Raw genomic sequence first — 26249 nt, 5'->3', positions numbered from 1 at the left:
TTGGAGGAGTGTGCCAGAAGGTGAAGGTGGCAGGAGAGCTTGTTCCTTTACCCAGGGTGGTCACAGGAGACTTACATAGAGGTGATACTAGAACTGGAACTTAATGAGGAGGAAAAAAACAGCCTGCAGAAAATCTGGGCAAGGGGCATATTCTAGTCAATAGGAAAAATGGCAAGTAGCCATTTGGGTGAACTCAGGGAGGTTAACATGAGTATGCTTCTACAGAGGTTACCTTGCTCTACCTGAAGGAGATGACTTTCATGATTTGATTGTGTACACTGTGCTCCTCAGTTCTATGGAAGAGAAGTGCTTTGGTTATAGAGGGGACTCGGAAAAAAAAATGAATGGCTGGCTTGTTTTAGATATTCATCAATGCTAGAAAGACTATCACATGTAATGTTTGTAGGATTATTATTATTTTTTTATCACATTAGGTGAAAACTTGGAAAAACTTAAAGCCCAGTTAATTAAAAACTGAAATAAAACATGTTTATCTTCATAAGTATAGAATGTCAGTACTTAGCTATTTTGTGCATGAAAGTCTTAGAACTTTTTGAAAAAGTAAGCCTGAGTACTTTTAATTTTTATTAACAATTTATTTTGGAAAGAATTCATATACTTCTTTATTAGTAACTGATAATGTAAAAACTTATAAATTAATTTATCTCTTTTGTTTTTATTTTAGACTTTGAAGATGATGATCTTTATGGCCAGTCTGTAGAAGATGATTATTGTATTTCGCCATCAACAGGTGAATTTACAAAAATAATCTGAGGATCCAGCAGTGACACAGTGATTAAGGTGTTAGATTCCCACAGGGCTGGCTGACTGCAGGTTGAGATCCAGGCCTGGCGTCTTCCAAATCACTCTGGGCCCGTGTGTGTGCATTCCTCAAATCTCAAGAGTAGAATAGAGGAGAAGGGATTGTGGTGTGGCCATCTGCCCTGGGGGGTAATTTCTCATTTTTCCTCTCACTATCTCTCCTGTGAGCACATGTGCCCTATGGCAAAAACCTTGAAAAAATTAGAAAAAAAATTTCCCTTATTTAGATGTTTTAAAATGTCAAGTATTATTGTCATTCTAGGACTAGAGTTTTTTGTTTTATTTTGCTTTTTAATTGCTAGAGGATGTGTGTATACTCACCAGCGTGGGGGAGCGCCCACTAATGAGATGTGGTCACGCTGCAATTCCTTCTCCATTTCTTTATCCTATTGAGATTTTCAAAAATATGCACACACGCTCAGTATGTTTTTCAAGCTGTGAGGGCCAGCATTTGATCTGTGATCAACCATGTGGTATGCAACTCCCCTAATCACTAGGTTACTGGGCTGACCCTAGAGTGTTTTATAAAAGCTTTGTATTATTCTTCCTTTATTTGAGGGGAACACATTTCAAGATCCTAAGTTGATGCCTGAAACTGATAGTATCAAAACCTGTATATACTTTGGTTTTTCCTGTATGTACATATCTGGAATAAAGTATTTATAAATTAGGCACAGTAAGAGATTAATAAGGACAGTAGAATGATTACTATACTGTAGTAAAAGTTATATGAATGTGGTGTCTTTTTCTTAAAATATATTTGTGCTATGTGGCATAAAGTGAAACCATGGATAAGGAGAGACTGTAATATGTAACTTTAAAAAAAAGTTTTCACTATAGAAATCCGCCCCCTTCCCCCCCTCAGTGGGAATGGCCACACAACAGTTCCTTCTTCATTCTCCTCCTGGAATTTTGGGCCCAAAATCACATGCCTGTTGTGATTTTCAAACCTTCAGATCCAGGACTCAAATCGCCGTTGGCCATGGGGGAGTTCAGTGCCTTAACCACCATGCCACCTGCTTACCCTCCATAGTTTTGTAGTCTATGTATTACATATAAATTTTGTATGTACTTTCTTTTATAAATCATGCCTTTCTGAAAACCTGTAACAGTCAAATGTTGGACCTCTAAGTGTTAGACTTAATATGTTACTGCTCTCACCATAAGCTAAAAAAATGTAAACTCCCTAATAACACTTGCCTTTTGAATGTGGTATTTGTATTTTTGTCCTTACCATATTCCCAGATTTTATTTCTTCACCCTGGATGGTCTCCAAGATTGAGGTCAGTGCATATCATTTGAGGTAGAAGTAGCAATATTTTGGGCATGACTGATGATTTTTCTCCTTTGCTCACTTTATGATACTCCAGCACATATTGACACATTGTTAGTTTGTCTTTCCTCCTTTTTTTTAAAAAAAAAATAATTATTTTATCTAAAATTTTTTTAGTCCATTTTCTAATTTGACCAGAGAGGGAGAGAGCACGAGAGCACAAGAGAGAGAAAGTGTGAAAGTAAACCGCCAGATCCAGGACTTGAACTGCGCTTGTCCACGTGGGAGTCCAGCGCCCTTAACCACCACACCACCTGCCAGCCCCTGTCTTTATTCCTTTTAGTAAAACGTTTAATACCCACTTACATACTGAGTGATGACACTGCCAGTGTTGCATAGCAGTGCAGACTGCTGTGTGAAAGTCAGCGGTGTGTAGCCCTACACACAGTATCAGTTATCATTGAAACATGAGTCGTTCAAAAGTTAAAGCCTATGTTTTCAGTAAACTTTCAGGTTCAAGCAAAAGTATTAACTATTGAGGAATGAAAAATTAACCTAGTGTTTTCTTAATTATGCAAATAAGAAAGTTTACCAAAGAAGAGAAAATTTTAGGGAAAATAGGATAGTTGGCAAGGATGAACTAATAGGAAAAGCAGTTTTGAAAAGCATGGAGGAAGCAGATTTAATGGAATGGTCTTGGAGACTGGAGAAAAGGAAAAATATGTCAAGAGATTAATAAATAGTAAGGACATTTGAGCAGGATTTAGGGTATGGTGTGTTTTGTCTCAATGTGTTTTTGTTTTCATTCATGAATATGTTGTATGGATAACTGACTACAGGTGGTAGATCAGGATCCTTAATGTTTGTTTTTAAAAAAAAATGATAGAGGGCCAGCAAGTGGCGTGTAGTGGTTAAAGCACTATACTCCCACATGACTGACCATGGTTTGAATCCTGTACCCAGCAACTTGAAACTCAGGCCAGTCATGTGTGTGTGCATGCCCAAAATCCTGAGAGGAGAATGAAGGAGATGGGATTGTGGTGTGGCCATACCCACCCCACCCCCACCCCGGGGACAATTTTTCACTTTCTGTCTCTCTCTCTGTCTGGTGAGTATATGTACCCTAGAGCAGAAATCAATAAAAAAAGAGAAAAAAAGAAATGGGTATACTATAACATTCTTCAATCTTATATTCCAGCTGCTCAGTTTATTTACTCACGACGTGACAAACCTTCAGTTGTTGAGCCTGTAGAAGAAAATGATTATGAAGATCTGAAAGCATCTTCCAATGCACTTTTGAACCATCAGCTAAGAGGAACTGATCAAGGTATCATAAAAGTATGGTATCTGTTTCTTACCTGAAAATGATTAATGACCAAATAGATCAGAACTTACCAATTTTATGGTGATTGTTCATAATAGTGACTGATAACAATACAAATATATGTTATATCTTCAAGGAAAATTCACATTTTTAATAGATTTTGTGAGGGGTATATTTAACTGCCTTGTGAAAAGTTGTTTGTATGGTTATTTAATATTGTTTTAACTGTCCCATTCTTTCAGTCTTTCCAATAGAAGAGAAATTCTTGTGATTTATTATAAGAAATTTTTTCTTGGGACCAGCAGTTGGCGTAATGGTTTTGTTGCTGAACTCCCATGTAGTCGACTGCAGTTTGAGTCCTGGACCTGGTGGCTTAGAAACTCACGCTGGGTGTGTTTGCGTGCGTGCCCAAGATCCTGAGAGGAGAATGGAGGAGAAGGGATTGCGACATGGCCAGACCCCCTGGGATGATTTCTCACTTTCTGTATCTCTCTGTCTTTCCTGCGAGCGCACGCGCCCTGTAGCAAAAACCTCTCCAAAAAAAAAAAAAGAAATTTTTTCTTTGTTGTTGTTGTTAGCTACATAGGGAGTTTATGATTAGAAACTCTACTTACAAACATGTTAGGTCTCAAGAGGCTATTTTTGTTTTTTAAAGTTGAAATCTGAAGTAACACTATGTGAATGTTGTGATTGTTCATATCTGTGTAAATTAGATTTCAAACTAGAATTTATAAAAAGTGACGTTGGTTCTGAATTTGTTTATTTTCAACTTTCTTAAATGTTTTAACAAAGATCTTTATAATTTGGCTTTCTTTTAAAAGTTTGAAATATGACACTGCTTCAAACAGCATTCATATCATAGATTGATAGCAGAACTAAAATGGCCAGGTTTAACTGTAGTGCCATGTGTTGATAGTGAGTAGATCTGAGCTGACTTGCTCTTTCTGTGGTTTGTGGCTTTATTCTATAGTTTTTAAATTTTTATATTATATATATGTATATATATATATATATAGACAGAGAGACAGACAGTGAGAAATCACCCCTCAGGGGGGATGGCCACACCGCAGTCCCTTCTCCATTCTCCTCTCGGGATCTTGGGCACGTGCACACACGCACCCTGCGTGAGTTTTAAGCCGCCAGGTCCAGGATTTGAACTGTGGGTGACTACATGGGAGTCCAGGGATGTAGCCATTACACTAACTGTTCGTCCCCTATATTATATATTTTTTAAGCTTATTTATTTCTTCAGAGCAGGGTGAGGTAGGTACCCTCGATAAGATCCTCATGCTGCAGTTTTCCCCCTGCCCTGCAGCCAGAAGAGGTTGTGGGCTTACTTATCATGCACAGGTAGACCCAGACCCAGTCCTGGAGCCTTCTCATAGTCTCCAGTCTCCTGCAGCAGCACTTCTGCTGCCTGAGTCATTGTGGCAGGCCTTATTCCATAAATGTTTTTAAATAGAAAATGTGTTATAATTAATTTGAAAACAGAAGGAAGGAATGTGTGACTCTACAAGGTGATATTTGACCAAATCAATAAAATAGATTCTAGCTTCTAATCAAATCAAGAAAATGTGTTAATATATAAAATAAGAAAGCAGAAAGGGAAACAAGTGTAGAAGAAAGAAAAAATTTGTCTACTCTGCAAATCCATTTGAAAGTCTGCATAAACGTTGTAGAGGAGCTTTTACATGAACTCTCAATAGTATTTACTTGTATACTTTTAAACAGATGGTTACAGTTAACGTTGTGGAGTGAGAGAGTAAGAATAGAATAGAAGTCCTGTTTTTTGTCTCCTGGACCTTAGTGGATAATGACTGAGGAGTTAGGAAATTCAAAGTTGTGTTAGAGAAAGAAACCTGACATAACCTGATGTATAAAAGTACTTGCATGATGACAGTAATAATATTGTGACTAACTTTTGCTACATGTTCTGCTGGTGCTGCTCAAAGTGCCGTTCAGTTATTAACATATGAGAGAACTTCTTAAAGTCATGGAGAAATAGAATTAATGTATAAGTTTATTTTGGTGCCAAAAATTTGAAATTCATGCATAGTTTTTTTTTTTTTTTTACAATGTGCATTTTTTTTGCAAACTTTATGAAGACCCCTTAGTTTAATCTTCAGAACAACCTCACAAGGAAGGACAGTTATTGTCCTTATTTTATAAAGGAGGAAAATGAGGCACAGAGAGATAACTTGGTGGAGGTTGCAGCAGCTAGTAAATGGCTTTAGGGATAAACCAAGTCAGCTTAATTCCATAACCTTTACTTTTAACTCCCTCACTTCACTTTGTTGTGCATGTATAGAAAATAGATACTGTAATTAGAAGAGACTCTAGGGCTAGTTATGCTAATTTTTGGTTCTAGTTTTAATAATTCATGTATTTATAAAGTAGATATTATTTTTCTAGTATAGCTTCTTAGCCTTTTAAATTTGATCTTGGACTGAAACAAAGTGGAATTGCTTCAATATTTGAGACATTCATTCATTTGTTTATAAATAAGTTGTCAATGCATGTTCTTGCCAGAGAGGGAGAGGGAGAAAGCACCCACAGTGGAGTGTGGTCATACTGCAGTCCTTTCCTTCCTCCTCCATTTCTCCTTCCTGCCAAGATTTTAGACATGCATGTACATGTGCCTGATGCATTCTTTCAAGCCAGCAGGGCTGGTATTTGGACCACAGCTGACTTTTCCTAACCCACTGGCTACATGACTGGCCCAGAGGAATTTACTTTGTTTTTTTTTTTTAATAAGTTTTTTGCCTCAGTGCATGTGCACTTCCTGGAGAGAGGGAGACAGAGATAACTGAGAAGGAGACTGAGAAACAGAGAGGGAAAGTGAGAAATTATTCCCCAGGGTCGGGGGATAATCATGCCACAATCTCTTCTCCTCCCAGGATTTTGGGCATGCACACACACACACATACACATGCACCCAGCGTGATTTTCAAGCCACTGGGTCCAGGACTCGAACCGTGGTTGGCCATGTGGGAGTCCAGTGGTATAACCACTATGCCATCTGCTGGCCCTGGAATTTACATTTAATGATTAAAACAATGGAACTTGAAGAACAATATCAAATAGTTTTTTTTTTTTTTAAACTTTTGTTTTTAAAAGTAAAGATATTGCCAGTAGAGTCCTCATTCAACATGTAAACATGGAAAGTGCAATATAGATTGTGTTCTATGAAAAGGCTTTTGTGGAGTAGTGTCTGAGGACCTCAATTTTGTTTTGATTATTGCTAAGTAGTCTCATGATTTTTAATCTTATCTTCATAAATTAGAAGTTGCCCAATATAGCTATATATATCTAGCTGCCTAATATATCTGTGTATGTCTAGTTTATAGAGTTATTAGGAGGATTATAAAGTGAATATGTGTAGAAGTATTGTGAAAATTGTTCAGTGCTGTACAAATGTAGACATAGGGTCATTTGGAAAAAGCATGGTGTGTTTTCCTTTGCAAAATTGCATCATGATTTTTCTGAGATCCAGTAGATATATTCATTCATGTTTATTCATTGGCCACTAGATACCAGATACTGTTTTAGATTCCAGGGATAAAAATTACCTCTGTTTTCTTGGACATACCAATGTATATTATTAATAATTACTTTTTATAATAACAGTTATCAGAAAATGAAAATTCTTAAGTACTGTATAGATAATTTCAGATTTGGTTTTTTAAAAAATTTAAAATGAATGTACATTCTTTTAATCTATTGGGCACCTTTGGGCACCTTTATTTTTATTATGGCATTTTTTTTTTTTTTTTGAGAGGTTTTTTGCTATAGGGCGCATGTGCTCGCCAGACAGACAGAAAGAGACATAAAGACAGAAAGCGAGAAATCACCCCCAAGGGGGATGGTCACGCTGCTATCCCTTCTCCTCCATTCTCCTCTCAGGATCTTGGGCACGCACGCATATGTGCCTGGCGTGAGTTCTAAGCCACTGGGTCCAGGACGTGAACCGCGGTTGACTACGTGGGAGTCCAGTGACATAGCCATTAATGCTAACTGCTGGTTCCCATGGCATTTTTATATTAGATTTTTTTGCCTTTTTTTTTTTTGTCATTAAGGGTGATTTTAGGGGGCTGGCAGATGGTGTGATGGTTAAGGTGCTGAACTCCCACGTGGCTGACTGTGGTTTGAGTCCCAAACCTGGTGGCTTGCTTTCTCACTTTCCCTTTTCATTTGATTTCTCTCTGGTCAAATGAAAACAGTAGTAATAATAATAACAAATTAAATAAATAATTCTTTTTTTTAAGGATGATTTTAGTTGGCTGGGGAAACTGAAGATAACCTATAAGAATGCCTAAGGTAGAATTCAAGAAGTATCAGAAATATACTTACTTATTAACTGAGTTCACTAACTAGCTAGAGATAGTCCCACGTGCACCCCTTGCTATCTACAATATGGGGAAAATGATCAGTGCAGACACCATCATTGTTGACTGAGAAATAAATGTTCTTGTACATATTTGACATGTTTTTCAAGCATTAGTCAGTATTATTCAGGAGATTTATTATAGTAATTAAAAAGAAAGTTCATGGGGACCAGCAGATGGCATAATGGTTATCACTGGGCTCCCATGTAGTCATCCTCGGTTTGAGTCCCGGACCTGGTGATTTAAAACTCACATCAGACATGTATGCATGTGTATCCAAGATCCTGAGAGGAGAATGAAGGAGAAGGGATTGCGATGTGGCCATTCCCTCTGGGGGGTGATTTCTTGCTTTCTGTCTGTCTCTGGCAAGTGCACGTGTCCTATAGCAAAAATCTCTCTTTAAAAAAAATAAAGTTCATGTACTTTTTCTATGACAGGAAGAGAGACAGACACAGATTTATGTACCCCCACAACAGGGAGGTCTCCCAGTGCCGTAAAACACTCTCAGCCTCAGCCAGCCAGGATCACAGGCACGCGTGCGTGAGCCTAGAGTTTACAAGGAGACTGCAGTAAGTGAATCTAGGACTTTATCACGAGGCTTTGGCCTTGTGGAGCATTGTGTTACTGCTATGTCACTGTGACTGGCTTCTAGTGATTTCTTAATAAATGAAATTTTTCCTCTGATAAGGAAAGATGTATATATTATAGATGAAAATATTATTTATTTATTATTATTATTTTTTTTTAGAGAGATTTTTGCTATAGGGTGCATGCACTCGCCGGAGAGACTGGGAGAGACCAAAAGCAAGAAATCATTCCCCCGCTGGGGGGTGTGTGGCCACTCCATAGTCTCTTCTCCTCCTGGGGTTTTGGGTACTCAGGTACATGTGCCTGGTGTGAGTTTTAAGTCGCTGGGTCTGGGACTCGAACCATGGTCGACAATGTGGGAGTCTAGTGATGTAATCATTTCACCAAACTGCTGGTCTCAATGAAAATATTATTATAAGTAATTTTTCCCAAAGAAAAAGGAGAGTTCAATATCCTAGTACAGTTTCACATCCTTTTATCAGTTTTGAAGATTGAGAGTGCTTTCATGGCACCATTTAGTAGAACTTTTAATCCTTGTTTTTTCTAGCTCGTCTTTATTCATGCCTTGATCACATGAGAGAGATACTTGGAGATGCTGTATCAGATGAAGTATTGATTGAAGCAGTTCTGAAGAACAGGTTTGATGTGGAGAAGGCTTTGTCAGTGGTTCTGGAACAAAATAGCATCCAGAATTTGAAAGACAAGAGTGAAGGAACAGTGTCTGCAGGAAAAATGGCCAAAGGTATGCCTTTACTTATTCTCTTTTCAGTTGTTTTACATAGTTAATGCTTAAAGAGTGGTTTTAATTTGCTTGAGCTGTTGGGAAAAAATTAGTTTAGTTTGCTTCAACCTTTGAGAAAAATCTTGCATGCTGTAGTACCTCCAGAATATTAAGTTAATTCTCTAGTTTGTGATTTTTTTTTTAAGCAGAAAGCTATGTTCCCTTCTTCTTACAGCCAGGTTTTTGGTTATTTCATTACTTGTTTGCATAACTAACAGGACATAGAGAAGTTAAAATCAGAGAAAATGAACTTTTTTCCCTTCTTGTTAGTGTCTTAGAGAACTTTTAATTATTGTTTTTTTTTTACTCTAATGAGATAGTAATGGAATTTAACCAAGTCAATTAATGTTATAAAATCCCTTTGTGCTTATATCATATATAAATGTATATTTTTGTTTGATTTAAATATCATAAGTATCATTATACTACTCTTACATTTCATGGCCAGATCTTCAATTTTGAACTTGTAGAACTTCAGATTAAATTTGTGATTTAGTGAATATAAGAAGGAATCTGAGATACCGTTATATAAATCGGTACGAAATCTGCCATTAGGAACATGATGATTGTTAGCTATGTTGATATTTCTTATAACCTGTGTAGTTGCATACACTCTGTTAATGAGTGAGATTTTTTTGCTGTTGTTGGGTTAGAATGGATATGGGTATGTGCTAATTTTACTCAAAATTATGGGAAGAAGTCTATTACAGAGTGCATCCCAGATGATAGTAGAAATTACAGGGTGTATTTATTTGCTTGTTTGTTTTCAATGCATTAAGATACAGAAGAAAATGAACCTAGTTTTTTTCATTATTTTTTTTTTTTTAGAAGTTTTGAATTTGAGACAGTCCTGGCTGTATTTTAATTATGGTAAAAACCTTATATTGTTAAATTTTATGAAAATTAGAAAATTGACTGACTTGTTACTTACATTTGCATATATCAATGAATAAAGTATGAAGGTCTTTTTATTAATAGATTATTAAAAGAAGGTAATATTCCTTTTTTTTAGTGTTCACTTAATGTTGAATATAAATAATGATCAAGTGTCACTTTTTTCATGTCATAATCGAAAGAAGCATTTAGTAATTAAATGCCTCATTTCATGTTTCCTTTTGGTTGCTGTGACCATCTTCTGCATATGCCAACCTATTCATCTGAAAATTAATGGCTCTTGTAAGGTAAGGAGTCTTATTTTCTTCCTCCAAAGCTTTAGCTGATAATGTTCAAAGTTCTTGTCCTCAATCAGCAAATCATTTGAATTGCAGTGACAAACCCTTTGATTTTTCTAGCTCTCTAGCAAAATATGGATTATGTCATAATTCTTCAGTTGCACCAAGTCACTATTTACTCCATAGAAAAAAGAAACTTGACAGACCTAAAAGTGAAAAGAAGCTAGAATCATGTAAGTTAACAAAAGAGCTTTCACTAGCTGACCTAATTCATGATATGCCAAGAGATTCTTGTAATAATCAGCCATCAGTCAGATTATCGTCCACAGATAGTTTGGGAAGTCCACTTTCCAAGAATCTAGATACTGATTTAAGACCTCCTGTCTCTGAATGTGTTTCTAAAGAAGATTCTGCGTTTAAAGGAATACCAGATTTAAAGTCCTTAATGATAAAAAAGAGCTCAACACCTAATGATTCATTATTTATTCAAAATAGTTCACTGCCTGATTTCCAAAACATTTCGGTACAAAATAGCTTAGGAAATTTAAGTAATTCTTTGCATTTAACTAGCTCATTGGAAAATACTTTTGATAACTTAAATACTAGTAAAAATACTGAAGTTGGAAGTGTTCCTTTAGTTGAACAAAGTGCCATGAATTACATTTTTAGAAATGATGGTTTGCAGTTTTCCCAGTGTGAAAGTTCATCCCTTCCTGAATCATTCCTGGAACACAAAGAAAACAGCCCAAGCCAGCACTTTACTTTGTCTGATCTTTGTAACCAGACGTCTGCGAGTGTCACAGATCTGAGTTTGGGATCCTTTTCCCTGTCACATCTGGCAGATCACTGTCAGTCTTCAACTGGAATATCAGAATTAACAGGATCTCTGTCATCTTTGGCATTTTGTCAAGTTTCTCCCACAAGAGACCTTGAGAATTTGTCACTTTCTGATCTGATTGCAGAAACAATTGATGTAGACAACTCTCAGATTAAGAAAGATTCCTTTGAAATCAGTTTATCTGAACTGAGATCTCCTGGAACAGATTCAAATATTGATCTTAGTGTCCTTATTAAAACTCCAGATTTTCTTCCAAAGCCTACAGACTATTCTGTTGCTCCAGTACCTGAAAATAAAGTAGTAAGTTCAAAGTTAGAGAAAAAATCCAATTCTGCTAAGGATAATAAGAAAAACAGCAACAATTCTCTGGCTAGGAAACCACCTTTTTCTCTCTCTTGGACTAAGGCCCTTGCTGCTAGACCATCAGCTTTTGCTTCCACACTGTGTCTTCGTTACCCACTGAAAAACTGCAAACGACGCACCCTTGACCTCTATAAGACTTTTCTTTACAGTAGACAAGTTCAAGATGTGAAAGACAGAGAAATAAGTCCTCTTGTAGCAATAACACCATTCGACTTCAAATCAGCATCTCCTGATGACATTGTAAAAGCTAATCAAAAGAAAGCATTTACTAGAGAATAGTAACAAAAGGAAAACTTGATTTCTGTTGTAGAGCTTTTTATTTGAAATAATTTAGTCTTTAAAGAATCACTTTATATATGGGATTCAACTTGCGATTTTTGTACTAAAACTGTCTTAAGTCCGTTGATGACAACTTTAGTTGATATGTATTTTTGCACTGAATTTTTTTTAAACTATCTTCTTTTAGTGAAAACTGGATTATTTAAATTGATAGTCTATAATGAGTATATGTTTACAAAGCACATGTGGGAACTTAATATTGTGAAATTAAGCCTGATATTTTTGTGTGAAGCATTCAACTTAATAAGTTTTTACAGTGAGATATTTTCTCCTATAAAATATTTTTGTGCTTTGTTAAGCGAAAATGCTACTACTTGGGAATATTATAGTGAGGGTGAAGATTATTCTTATATGTGGCATAGCTGAGACATTTATATTTTAAGATATTACTAATATCATTCCAAGTTTTATTATTTTTCTGTAGGTAAATACTAAAATTTTTCTACTAGGAAATCTTAAAATTCCTGATTTTTGAAAGTACTGTAGAGGTCTTTAAAATGCATTTTTGATGATAATAAAATGAAAATCTTTTAAGGGACCATGTAAATACTGAAGTTGGATTAATACATAAATTATTTTTATACATTTTCAAAACCTTTTGTCCTAAATGTACAATTTAAAATAAATATATATAAAAAGTAATTTCAAGTATGGTTGCATATTCTTTGAGTAGACAATCTTATCAAATTGCTTCAACTTTTTTTTTTCATAATAGTTATATAGTGTTTAGTTTTTGTTACCAATAACTTTGTGCTCTATAATGACAAAGGGTGATCAGCAGTGGCAGATCAAGAGAGATCTTATAGACTATAGAATAAATATAGTTGTCCCTTAGTTTCTGTGGAGGATTGGTTCCAGGACCCTCATGAATACCAAAATCCTTGGATGCTCCAGTCCTATATATAAAATGAGACTGTACACTGATGCTTGGTTGGTTGAATCAATGGATGAGGAACCTGCAGGTATGGAGGGCTGACTGAATGTAATTTTTCCATAAAACGGGGATCCTTAATTAGCAGTTGAAATCACTGGAGCTTATAGGATGAAGAAATGATGGAGGGGGAGGGATTCAGGTGTGACCCTGTCCTACTGGGGTGCATCCCTCTACCACCTCCTTGTTTCTCGTTTGAGCACACGAGCCCTCTGGCAGTTAAAGGAAAAAATGAGAAAAAGTCAAAATCCTGGAGGGAATTTTTCAAAACACATACATTGTGATTTTGACTTGCTGAACCATGCTCTAAGAGATGGCACTTGGGAATGTATTTTCAGAATGATCCCAAGATAATTTTGATTTGTACTCGATAACCACTGCCTTAGAGAAATAGCAAAATGACATCTGGGGACCAGCAGGTAGCATGGTGGTTAAGGGTGCTGGACTCCCACATGGCTCACTGTGGTTCGACTCGCAGGCCTGGTGGCTTGCTTTCTCACTTTCCCACTCTCTCTCTCACTCTGTCCCTCTTTGGTCAAATTAAAACAAATAAATAAATAGTTAAATAAAATAATTCTTAAAAAAAAAGAATTAACATCTGACCAATTTAAATTAATAATTTCCAGAAATCAGAAATGCAAGGAAAATTGCTTATTAGGATTTTTTTGCATAAATGATGCCAGTTATTAGTAGTTTTTGCAAAAAAAGTCACCAATATTTAAAATGGTTTTTCTTAATGAATATAAAATAGCCATTTCCTAGTAAAAAATATATTTTTCTCTGGCAGCTACTTCACTATGCATTTGATAATGTTTTTGTATTATTTTTTGTTCCTGTTCATCTTCAGAATGACATTCCAATGTTTTTACATTTCTTTTTTTAAGAGAGATTTTTGCTATAGGGTGCATGTGCTCGTCTGAGACACAGAGAGAGGCAGAGAGACAGAAAGCGAGAAATCGCTCTGTATTGGGGATGGTCACTGCAGTCCCTTCTCCATTCTTTTCTTGGGATCTTGGACATGCATGCACAGGTACCTGTTGTGTGTTTTCAGTTGCTGGGTTCAGGACTCAAACCGTGGTCAACTATGTGGGAGTCCTGTGACATAACCATATGCCATCTGTTGGTCCCTGTTCTTACATTTTTATATCCAGTTTTTTGGTGGGAAATGTTACGATGGCATTATGTCTTCATTGTTCTTGACCAGACACTTCTTGATATTTTGTGATGTCTAGGTTTGGTTTTAATTGCATATTTCAGTGGACATATTGTAGATGCTTAGAATGCATGTAAATCTCATGGTATATCTTTTGATTAACTTTAAAATTTGGATTACCCCAACTCCTGAGTTTGTTTTACCAATCTTAAATCTTGATCAAATGTTTTAGTAATACTGAGTTAGTAATGGGTCATCAAGTAGATTTACATATTGGCAGTTTCCAATTTAGAAATAAATTGTATTTTAAGAGTTTGTAGTTGACAGTAATTCCTAATAGAATAAATACCACATAAGTGACTTAGTTTGCACATGAATCCACAAATTCTTATTTGATTCATATTGAAGTAGAATTATGGTACTATTTTTCCTTTTTTTTATAACACATGAATTTTTTAAGTGTAAATACAGTAGGTTTTTTTTTTTTTTTTTTTAAAGAGGTTTTTGCTATAGGGCACATGCCAGAAAGACAGAAACAGAGAGACAGAAAGTGAGAAATCACCCCCCATAGGGGATGGCCACGTCACAGTCCCTTCTCCTCCATTCTCCTCTCGGAATCTTGGGCACGTATGCACACGTGCCTGAATACAGTAGTTTTTGAAGTTACATAGCAGATTTTTTAGAACTAGGTTTCCCTTTGGGGACTGAATAGGACTGTACTATTTATGAGGTTCTTAGTGTGGGGGGAAAATTCTGTATTTCAGAGTGGTAGGAAACAATAGTTTAATTAAGTTGCTGGCCTTCGTGTTTTGTTCGCCTTGACTACTGGTCTGTGAGACATGTATGTGAAAGCACTTGCCCTATTCACTTAGGGAACATCTCAATCTCATTCTGAAATTCAGAGGACGAAATCAAGAAGACCTCTCTCCTTCCACCCTTGACCATTAGCCCGTGGTAAAAACTTGTTGATGGATACAGTCCTAGTGGTAGTGACTGTTCACACTCGGTGCATATTCTGTACCAGCTGCTGTTTGACTGGCCGCTGTCTTGGTAGCTGAGGTCTGCTATGTGTTTTTTGTTTTATTTTCCAGTTGAAATACCAGTTTTGAGATACAAAGCCATTTTTATTTGCATTAGGATCAAATGCATGAGTATTTTGCTTTAGGATTAGAAATATTGGGTCATCAGAAAAGTTGACTTATTTTTCTATGTAAAAATGTGTCATGACTTTTCCAACAACCCAGTAGTATTACATTTTATATAATATAAAAATTTAAAAGTACTACTTTTGCTCTTTTTATTTTTAAATAAGATTTGATGTTATTCATGGACATTTTGTCCTTTTGCACTTAAAAGTCTTTTTTAGTTGGCTTTTTGGGATATGGTTCTCACAATCAGTTGCCAAAACCAGAGTTTCATTTCTTTAACATTACTTTACTTTTTACCTTTTCCCCCTTTCCTAGCTTCTGACCACTTTTTTTTCTTCAGCCTTGAATTCTCCTTTAAATTTTTCTTTACCTTTTCTCTTCTCATATAAATATTAATAACTATTCCCAGTATATGTAAGTTTTAATACTCATTGGGAGGTTGTGCAACTGATTGTCACATCGGGGCTAAAATTAGTATGGTGCTTTTAAGATAAATGCAGTTAAGGGAAAGATAATTCTTATATGGTCATTTATCTTTCAGATTGACTCTAAAGATGTATTTGGAACATTGAGAATAAACAAGTATGCATTGTATATTGAGAAAGACTTATCAGCAGGTTTTTTGTTTTGGAGTCACATGAATATGTATTTGCTTATAAAATTGTTTTCTATTTATAGAAGCAGTGAATGTATATAAACAGATAATGTTGACTAGACAGGGAGGGCTTAATATGAATTTCTGTACTATCCGTATATGTATAATATAAGACTCAGCTTATGCAGTTGTATGTTGTAATTTTAATTTTTAGGTTGGAAAGGATTTGTCATGTTTTTAGTGTGTATGTACATTTTTGTACAAACTGCATTCAAATAAATTAAAATAGGTTTTTTTTTAATGTGTGAGATAATTCATTAGGTTTTTCTATATAAAGTTGATATTTCAGAATGGTGTGTTTTAATCAGTTATGCTGAAGATAGTGCTTTATGTTTTTATAAACAAATTAAAAATCAAACCACCTAGTTGTGAAGCATTTCTTCTATTTGTCATCTAGCATGCTTGCTTTCCACAAATTTTAGTGTACTATATATTTTCTTTATGTTAATATAATTAGGTGTGTATGTCACATGTGTTTTTATATTTTCACTTTTCAGGCCTCACACAGAAGTGTTTAAAGTATAGGTTATGATGATTATTAGTAAAGTGATTGCAGAGATAACAGTAAAAGAATTAATAAACTGCACATTTCTGATATTGACATGACTGATTTGTATTTACTAGAATACTGAATGGAAAGCATTTTAGAAATAGTAGGTATACCTAGATGAACAAAGATATAATTCTTATCCTCCAAGGGGACGGGGGTATGTACACATAAACACACAATTATATTGCAGTGTGGCGTATATAACATTATACTCTGTAAAGCAGACATCTTTTTCTCATCCAAGCACTCGCCTCTTCTTCTGTTTTCCTGTCTTTATTGTTAGTTTCGTCATCCTCTGGTGCCAGAGTCAGAAACATTCTTCATTCCTTTCTCCCTTACCTACTATTTATAATTGATTACCATTTTTGTTAGTTCTGTCTTATAAACAGGTACATGCATGTGTGTGTGTGTGCACACATGCATACGTGTAATTGATTCTTGTTATTTGTGGTAGTTATGTTTTATAAAATCACTGTGAACCGTAAACAGATGAATACTGAGCTATTCCTTTTTTAGGAAATATAGGGTTTGATTCCTGTGAGCCTCTGGTCACAACATTTTTTGTCAACCAGTCAATATATAATCTTATTTTATGTATTTTTTTTTAAAGATACCTTACTTTAATATGTATTATTTATGGGTAGTTGCTTAATTAACTTTTGACCTCATGACCAACTGTAGCTATAACTTATGCCTTGTCTAACACACATGCTTTTGTTTTTAAGGCACATCATAGATTTCTTGTTTTTAGGAACACTAGGTAGCACTTCAACACTATGCTTGCAAGCCATTTTAAATAGTAGAATTACCAAAAAAAAAAAAAAAAAAAACTGGAAAGAGAGAGACACTAAATAGACCCCGGAAAGGACACTTCTTGACAGTGCGAGGCCAAATGAAACAAGGTAGTGTTGCTTTGTTTACTCTCAGTGGGGAACTTGCATGTGTAACTCCAGTATTTTTTTCAATGCTCTGCACATGTCCAGTGACTATAGAAGTGCCCCGAGTAGGGATATAGGGGTTCAAAATAAGTTTTAACAAGTAGGTGAATTCACAAATGTGAAATCTGTAAATAATGAGAATCAAAGTGTACCTTTTTTGTACTTTTATAGCTCCCATTTCTGTTAAAGGCTTTTGGCGAAATCTCTGAAACATCTAACTGGCTTTTCTGTTTAGTCCCCTCTAAAATATTTTATTAACTCCAGTCATACTGTAATAATTTTCCATTTCTCTGTCTAAATTCCTGTTTTTCTTTCTTTAATTTTTGTAAGAGATTTTTGCCTTAGGGTGCATTCATTCGCTGGAGGGAGAGACAAAGACTGTAAGAGGGAAGAGTAAGAGGCAAAGTAAAAAATGACCCCCACAATCCCTTCTGTTCCATTCTCCTGGGATCTTGAGCATGTGCGCACACATACCCAGGTCCAAGACTTAAACAGTCTACCATATGGGAACCCAGCGACGGTAATCACTGCGCCCTCTGCTGGCCCCTAAATTCTTATTTTCTAAGCCCTCAAGTCTACTAGTTACTATTGGTGTACACTCCTATTTTTATGCCTTCCTGACCTGAGTTTTCTGGGCTTCCTTCCCCCTTCCCATCTGGTTAATCACTCTAATTTAGATATCCTTTTATTCCCATTCATAGGGTAGGGGGACCTTTATGTGCATGAATAGGTCACTTTTTTTCACCCCCAGTGAAATCATAATTTTCCTCCTACAAAACATACATACTACACTCTGTTTTGTAACCCTGCTTTGTTGTTCTTCACAGCCCTTGTGTTATGTGATACAATTCATTGCCAAGAACTGGGGTTTTGTTTCTATACAGAACACTTTCCACTTAGCTTTTCTTTCCTTTTTACTTTTTCCCCCTTTCCTAGTTTCCAAACTGGCATTCTAGCTGCTTTTCTTTTCCTTTAACTTTGAATCCTCTTTTCTTAAAAATTTTCTTGACTTGTTTTCTTCTCATGCATTAACTATTCTCAGTGTTTCATATGTAATTTTTTTGTATACATACTATAAGACATTGTATGTGTGTTGTAATAACATTTTTTATTGTCTCCTCCCTGCTCCCCATCTCCTCCCCCTATATGTGTTCTACCAGTGCCAGCATTTTGTGTGTTCTCAGCTGTGTTCAAACATAGAACATGTCTGGCACATACATGCAGGAAAGTATTTAAAGTAAGAAGTGAGACTTTCTCCTAAAATAGTCCCACAGTCTTGATCCCTAGAGGAAGCCACTGTTAAGTTGTTTCTTTTATAGTTTTCCAGAAATGACTTGCACATTATATGTAGGTGAACATACATATAGAGTTGTACAGAAATGGAAGGATGCTGGAACACTTGTACATCTGTATCACCAAGCAAACCATTTAGCAGCTCTTTACTGGCATGTAAAGAGAAACCTTATTCTTTTTCAAAGCTGCATAGAATTTTGTAACATGGTCACTCCATAATTTACTTAAATGGCCCCTGTTGAAGAGCAATTTAACTTTTCTAGTTGCTATCTGCAGTGATGCCTAAATGAACACTTTACATTTTTAGAATTTGAATTTCTAGGCTAGTAGTATATACTGGGTCATCAGAAAAGTCATGATGTATTTTTCTGTGCAAAAATGCATCTTGACTGCTCTAACCACCCAATACCTAAACAGTTTTAATAGATATTGGCCAGTTGCCATTAATAGAGGTTGTACATCCATGTGTTGCTTTTCAACTGGGATATGTGCAGAGATATGTGTTGTAAGGCAATTTTATCTTTGTACAGACATCATCAAGTATATTTACACACACCTAGATGATATGGCTTATACCCCTAGGTTGTGTGGTGTAATATGGGATCGCCATTACGTATATGGTTCATCATTGACTGAAACTTTATGTGGTGAGTGGCTGGACTAATTCGGCTGTACTAATTTGCTTTGCCTCAGTTTGTGAATGTTTCTGCACAGATTCTCATAGATGTGGTTATTACTCATTTTGGTATTATTCCAACCTGATAATTGGAAAACACTTTTTCATTTCCTATCCTGCCTCAAATGAGGCTGACTGTCCTGTCCTATATTTAAAGCTGTACTTTTCTCAGATTACATTTTGTTTTTGTTCTTGGGCACGTGTACTCACCAGAGAGAGGCAGAGAGGGAAAGGGAGAATGAGAAACCACCCCCTAGAGGGGATGGCTTTGCCTCAGTACCCTTTCCTTCATTCTTCCCTTGGGATTTTGGGCATGCACACACATGTGCCTGGCATGTTTTTCAAGCTGCTGAGTCTAGGACTCAAACTGCAGAGACAGCTATGTGGGATCCAGCTGCCATGACCACCATGTCACCTGCTGTCCCCGCTCAGAACTGCTTTTAATCTTTCTTCATTTTCTGCTGTTTTACTTTAACTTTCATGATTTTTAGGGATATTTGTGTACATATACACAGAATAGGGAAATTAGTCTTTATAAAAACCGCTATATACATGAAAAATAATTTTTGTGATTTTCAGTTTGTCATTTTTTCCTTCCCTTCCTTTCCCTTCCTTCTACTTTCCTCCACTCGCCTTCCCCTCTCTTCTGCTCCCTTCCCCTTTCCTCCCCTCCCTTCCCTTCTTTTCTGTTTGCCAGAGAACACATGTTCTTGCCAGAGACAGGAAGAGAGAGGGAGAAAACACCTCCCAGTGGGGCATGGTCATGCTGTAACCCCTTCTCCATTTCTGCATCCTTTTGGGATTTTGAGTATTTGTGTGCATGCACCTGCACCTGGCATGTTTTCCTAGCCACTGGGGCTGAGCAAGATTCAAACTGCACAGTTGGCCATGTGGGTTCATTCTCTAACCACCAGGCCGCAGAGCTGGCCTAGTATGTCAAATCTTAGGTTTCTTTTTAGAAGAGAATTTCTTAATTTTATGTATCCAAAACTATCATTTTTATATGGGTTTGTTTGAAAATTTGGTTCACTACATAGAAGATAACTGAACAAATGACTGTTTCTTCTGATGCCTTTGTGTGTCTGTCTGTGTCTGTGTGTGTCCTTTTGTGTCTGTCTTTGATCTGCCTGCCTGCTAAGGGCTAACAGAGGAATCTTCCCCACCAACTGCTTTCCTCTTTAAGGGGTTGTACCTTTTGGTAAATTAGATATACATTCTTTATTGAAATGCAGTCTTTGACGTTTACTAAATTCCTCTTAATATTTTGGAGCTCTGGATAAACTTTAAATTGCTGTAGCTTTTTGTTATTGTTAGGTTTTAATATTTTGTGGGCTTTTTTTCCTCATTTTTTTTCCTCGAGTTATCCCCATTTTAGCTTTAAAATCAACTTTCCAAGTTACTGAAAAGAATTGAGTTGGAATTTTTATTGGGATTTTAATAATACCAATAAATTTTGGAGAAAAAAATATGTTATATCCATAGATGACACAAATTTTAGGTAACATTAAATTTTATCTTATTATTATCTTCATAGATTTTTCGAGTATTGATTTTATAATATGGAGACATTTCCAGTAGGTTACTGTGGGTTACTCTTGTAATGTGATGAGTTTTATTTAAGTTAATTTAATTTCTTCCTAAAATAATTTACAGCTATGTATATGTGCTCTTTGGGAGATTTAGTTTTTTCTTGTTACAGTGTTAATAGAAAATTTAGAAAGCTTTTCTTTATTTTCAAGACTGTAAATAGCATTGAAATAGATTGTTTATCCCTTTCCTTTCATCTCAGCTATTTTTCACTTGTTACCTTGCAGTTTATCTTGTTTTTCCTCCCCAAGATTGGTTCTTAGATTGATAACTAGTTGTGCTTCCATTATTTTGTCAGTTTATGATTTAATATGTTTTCCATTTTGTTTTTTAACTTTTTGGAGTAGAATATTTAGCTTAAATTGTGTTTTTAATTTTTTTTAAAAAAATTTATTTATTGTTATTATCTGATTGATTTATTTTTTTGAAGTTGACCAGAGAGAGAAAGAGAGAAAGAGAGAGAGAGAGAGAGAGAGAGAAGGCAAGTGAGTGAGAAAGCAAGCCTCCAGATCCGAGACGAAGCACGGTTGGCCATGTGGGAATCCAGCGCCCTTAACCACCATACCACCTGCTGGTCCCTTGTGTTTTTAATTCTTTATCTTTGAAGTTAGTTTTAATTTATAAAATCACAACATAAAACAGTCTACAAATACTACAAAAACACCCATGGAATTACCATTTAGTTTTAATAGAAAGCTAATATTTTGCCATATTAACTCGGATCTCTCTGTTTTATGAAAAACATTTAAATTGGAATCTTAACCCCATCCTTATTTCTTCCCACTTCCTCAAAGTAGATGTGCATTATTCTCATTCTCCCTTATTTGCTTATGTCTCGATATTCCCCTTGGATACTGCATTTATTTAAAAAAGTTTGGTGGAAAATGTGTATTTTGAAAAAACTACATGGATTTCAAGATTTTTTTTTACACTGAAAACCTTTGTACTTTAGTCCCATTTTTCAGTCCCAATTTCTTCATGAATTTACCCTTCTATTATTTTCTGGGTAATCCAAAATTTTTGTTTTGATTTCCTTTTAAAGCCAAGAGTCTGAAAGAGTTTTAAAATTTCTAGAATATTGTCGGAGTTTCATTATGATTACTGCCACTTTTAATAGAATATGTTCTGTGCTCTCATACTTTTTGAGGTTCATTGGGTTTTTCTTTGTGGCCCAGTGTCATTCTATAATGGTTTCATAGGTACTTGTCAGTAATACTGTTCCATTTGTAGAAAACAGAATACAATGTTTCTGTTAGTTACTTTTTGAATTGATTTAGAGTTCTGTGTTCTTTCTTACATTTTAAAAAAATTGCTAGAGGTTATGTGCAGCTGCCTGAGAGAAAGAGGGAGAGAAAGAGAGAAAGTGAGTAATCACTCCCCGGGGGGATGATACTGCAATCCGTTCTCTTCCATTTCTTCTTTTGGGATTTTGGGCACACATGAACATGCACCCTATGTGGTTTTCAAGCCACCAAGTCTGGGACTTGAACCTTGCAGTTGGCCATTTGGGATCCAGCTGCTTTAACCACCATACCACTTGACTTTTACATAGTTTTTACCCTATACATTTTGATTATATGTCTGAAGATAGATTGTTTTTCTATGCATTTGTATTTTCCATGTAAGTATCTTTTTGTTAGTTTTCTTTTTTTTTTTTTTTCCCTTAAATACAGTTTTCTTAGTGTTTGAAATCCATGATTGCCACAGTGGATAGATTCTGTTTGTCTGTCTTGTTGCTTTCAGTGTTTGAGTCACTGAGTGTTTGGTTTATTTTTGTCTCCTCTACTTATTTATACTTGAGTTTGTCAGAGACTCTGTTTTAATAGATGGGTTTCCCATTTATGGGATAAATATAATAGATATTGAGTCATTGGAAAAGTCATGATGCATTTTTGCACAGAAAAATACATTATAACTTTTCCAGTGACCTAATATATCTTCTATTACTTGGTAATAAGTTGTAGTCTTATATTTTAATATATGATCTGAGTTTGTTTTGATCTTAACTCATAATGTAATAGCATACTTTATTTTTGATTTTAAAAAAAAATTTGCCAGAGGGCATATATACTCTCTGGAGAAAGACAGAATAAGAGAGCATGCAGGAAAGTGACCCCTCCTTCCCCCCACGGGAATGGTCACACCATGATCCCTTCTTCTGCATTTTTCCCTCTTCTCAGGATTTTGGGCGTGCACTCATGTGTACCATGTGTGTTTCTCAAGCTCTGCGGTATTGGGATTCAACCATGCAGTTGGCCATGTGGGATCCAGACACCTTAACCACCACACCATGGACTAGTCCAGCTTTATTTTTAATTTATCAACTTTAAACAATATATATCGATCTTTAATTATTAGAAATGAAGAAATTAATTTATTTATACTTCACTTCTATTTCTCATAATTTTGGTTAACATTTTAAGTTCTCAGATATTCAACTTTATACCCTTTAAAAATGTTGTTGGTTGGGGGGGCTGGCAGGTGACATAGTGGTTATAGTCACTGGACTCCCATGTGGCTAGCCACAGTTTGAGTCCTGGGCCTGGCGGCTTGCTTTCTCTATCACTCTGTCCTTCTCCAGTCAAATTAAAATAAATAAGCAAAGTTAAATAAAATAATTATAAAAAAATTTGTGATGTGCCATGTTTTTTTTCAGGGCATACATGCAGTGTATGATTATCAATCACATATACAGACATAATCATCTTCAACACTGAACATTACATTATGTTGTACACATTCAGCATTAGTTCTACTATGTATTTTTGGAAGTATATATTGGATAATGACTTTTTCTTTACTGTGATGTGCTATTAACTTTATACCTTTGACAATATATTGAAACTTCTATTAACTGAATTATCAACTTAAAAAAATTGCTATAGGGCATGTGTATTTGATGGAGAGAGATAGAGTGAGGGAGAGAAAAAGTGAGCAAGCACTCTCTACCCCCTCCTGGATGGCCACACTTCAATCCCTTCTCTTCTAGTTTTCTCTTGGATTTGGGCACACACACACACACACACACACACACACACACACACATTTGCCCAGTGTGTTTTCTTCAAGCCATGGTCTGAGACTCAAACCATGTAGTCATCTGTGTGAGGTCCAGCTGGCTATCTTAACTACCACCCCTCTAACTGGCCCTGAATTGCTAACTTTTAAGCAGTTACTTAATGAGTCCTAGCTTTAAAAAATGAGCTCATCAGTTACATTTTTTTATACTTACCCTCTCCCCCTTTATCTCCTGAGATTTTCAGTCATTTTATTTATTGTCAGGATTTGTCGTATTTTCATTTTATTTTGTACTCACAATTAATTTTAAACCACAGTTATTTAAACATTGAGTGATTTCTCATGGTTAAGTCTCTGACTTGATTTGACATTTTGATCTAGTCTTCTTATTCACACCAAATATGCTTGTGCAAAATGTTCCCTTTCTTACTAAATATTTGAAAGCAATTTCATGGTCTACATTTGTATAATATATTGACATATAGTAGTTTAGTGTCACTCTTTCTCTCCTGGATGGCTTTGCAGTTGTTGTGCTACTGTTTTCTATTCTTGTATGTGGCTAACTAGCCAGATTCTCCTACCTCTACTGCGACTTTTATATTTGTAGTTGTTTTTCATTTTTCTGCTTTTCTCCTGAGTATTGCTGGCTGGCTTTTCAGATTTTTCTCTTGATAATTTTTAATCCTTTTTTCTTTCTTCTGTGTCTGTCTCTTAAGCTTTTGTCTTATTCTATTTTTTTTCCAGATACTATATTTGTTTTATATTTGATATCATAGGACTTAAAACCTATTTTTTCCTCATTCATCTATTGTGTATTTATCATCTCCTTTTTCATCATTTTCTTTCCATTGTTTATTGCTAGGATATCTTCTTGTAGTTGCTGTTATGTCCTGTTTGAATATTTTCCTTGAAAAGTTCTTTTTTAGACAGCTTTTTATGAAGGATAATGTAAGAATGAGATAAAAATATCTTTGCTTTGGCTCTTTAACTGGATACTTATTTCTAGGGGTACTTATTAGATGAGATACTCTCTCTGTTTTTAAAAATAGTCTGTATCACTATTGTTATTTATTTATTTGTACTATTATGTTTTAGGTTGCCAGGGCGGCATGCATTTAAAGAAAGAGAGAGACGAAGAGAGACAAGGAGAAAGCATCTCCCAATGGGATGTGGTCATGCCGCAGTCTCTTGATTTCTTTATTTAGTAAGGATTTTGGACATGAATGGCATGTTTTTCAAGGCACGGTGTCTGTGTGGGATCTGGCTTCCTTATCCCAAGAGATAGCCCCCTTTTAAATGTGAAACTAAACTGTCCTGAGAAGCTTTTTGTGAATACTTTCGTTCTGGGTGTGTGGTATGACAGACTATTCCAAAGACTAGGAGTTTAGGCATAATGGTTCTTTTGTCCGTATCAACCTGATACCACTGGACAGGCTGGAAGGAAATTGCCTTTATTTTTCATTTAGGGAATTCTTAAATATTTTTTTGTGTTTTTTTTTTTTGTTTGTTTTTAATTTTAGAATGAGAACTTATTACATAAAAATTAGCTTTGTATGGTAATAAACCAGAACTGTAATTTCTAAACTGTATTGCATGTTTTCTTACTTTAGGTAACATTTTAGTTCATTTTATTAGCATTTATACACATTGAAAGTTACCAGTAGCAAATATATACAACTTTTAAATGGTTATCATGTAAGTTTTGCTATATGTTCATATCAATGAACTGCTCAGAGAGCATATATTTGGGGAGTAAAATTGAGGAATAATCTTTTAGTTTTCTAATGTTGTTTTTCTTGCTACCTTAAACTTACCAAAGGAGAAAATACCCCCAAAACTATAAAATGAGTAACATATACTCTTTTTTTTTTTTTCACAGAAAAAGCCAAAAATTAAAATATTGGGTCATTGGAAAAGTCATGATGTATTTTTTCTGTGTTGCTCTGTATAAAACTTGAGTCGTGACTTTTCCAGTGATCCAATATATATAGCATTATTGTTTTAAAGGAAAGTCTTCGCAGAATAATCTTACTATTTATACATTAAAACTTTATAATTGTCCATCTACTTGGAAAATAGTTTTCAATAGAATGCATATTGTTGTGTGACATGAGACTACTCTTAATGATTGCTATTGACTTTTTCTTTTATTTAAAGATAATTATTTTATTTAACTTTATTTATGTATTTATTTATTTATATAAATTTGACCAGAGAAGGACAGAATGAGAAAGAGAGAGGGAAAGTGAGAAAGCAAGATGCCAGGTCCAGGACTTGAACTGCGGTCAGCCATGTGGGAGTCCAGTGCCATTAACCACCATGCCACCTTCTTGCCCCGCTATTGGATTTTTCTCAAACAGGGTTTATTTTATTTATTTTATTTTTTAGAAAAATAGTTGATATTAAAAATGTGAA

General features: G+C 35.4%; 1 protein-coding gene across 3 annotated transcripts in view; it reads left to right on the top strand.

Moving 5' to 3' along the window:
* HBS1L (HBS1 like translational GTPase) overlaps nt 1-26249 on the top strand; it is a 96308-nt gene that overhangs the window by 3775 nt on the left and 66284 nt on the right. The window contains exons 2-5 of one of the 3 annotated variants that reach the window (XM_006144340.3): nt 686-751; nt 3294-3422; nt 8940-9134; nt 10360-12512. In XM_006144340.3, coding sequence (XP_006144402.1) covers nt 686-751; nt 3294-3422; nt 8940-9134; nt 10360-11825 — 1856 coding nt within the window. In that variant the 3' untranslated portion in view covers nt 11826-12512. Of the gene's footprint in view, nt 1-685; nt 752-3293; nt 3423-8939; nt 9135-10359; nt 12513-26249 lie in introns of those variants that run through there. The other 2 variants (XM_006144339.3, XM_027770238.1) reach the window with 2 other exon arrangements.

Source organism: Tupaia chinensis, unplaced genomic scaffold, assembly GCF_000334495.1.
Source record: "Tupaia chinensis unplaced genomic scaffold, TupChi_1.0 Scaffold000117_2, whole genome shotgun sequence".
Lineage (NCBI taxonomy): Eukaryota > Metazoa > Chordata > Mammalia > Scandentia > Tupaiidae > Tupaia > Tupaia belangeri.
The sequence above is the reverse complement of the archived record's forward strand: the minus strand, read 5'-3'. Positions and strand labels throughout refer to the sequence as shown.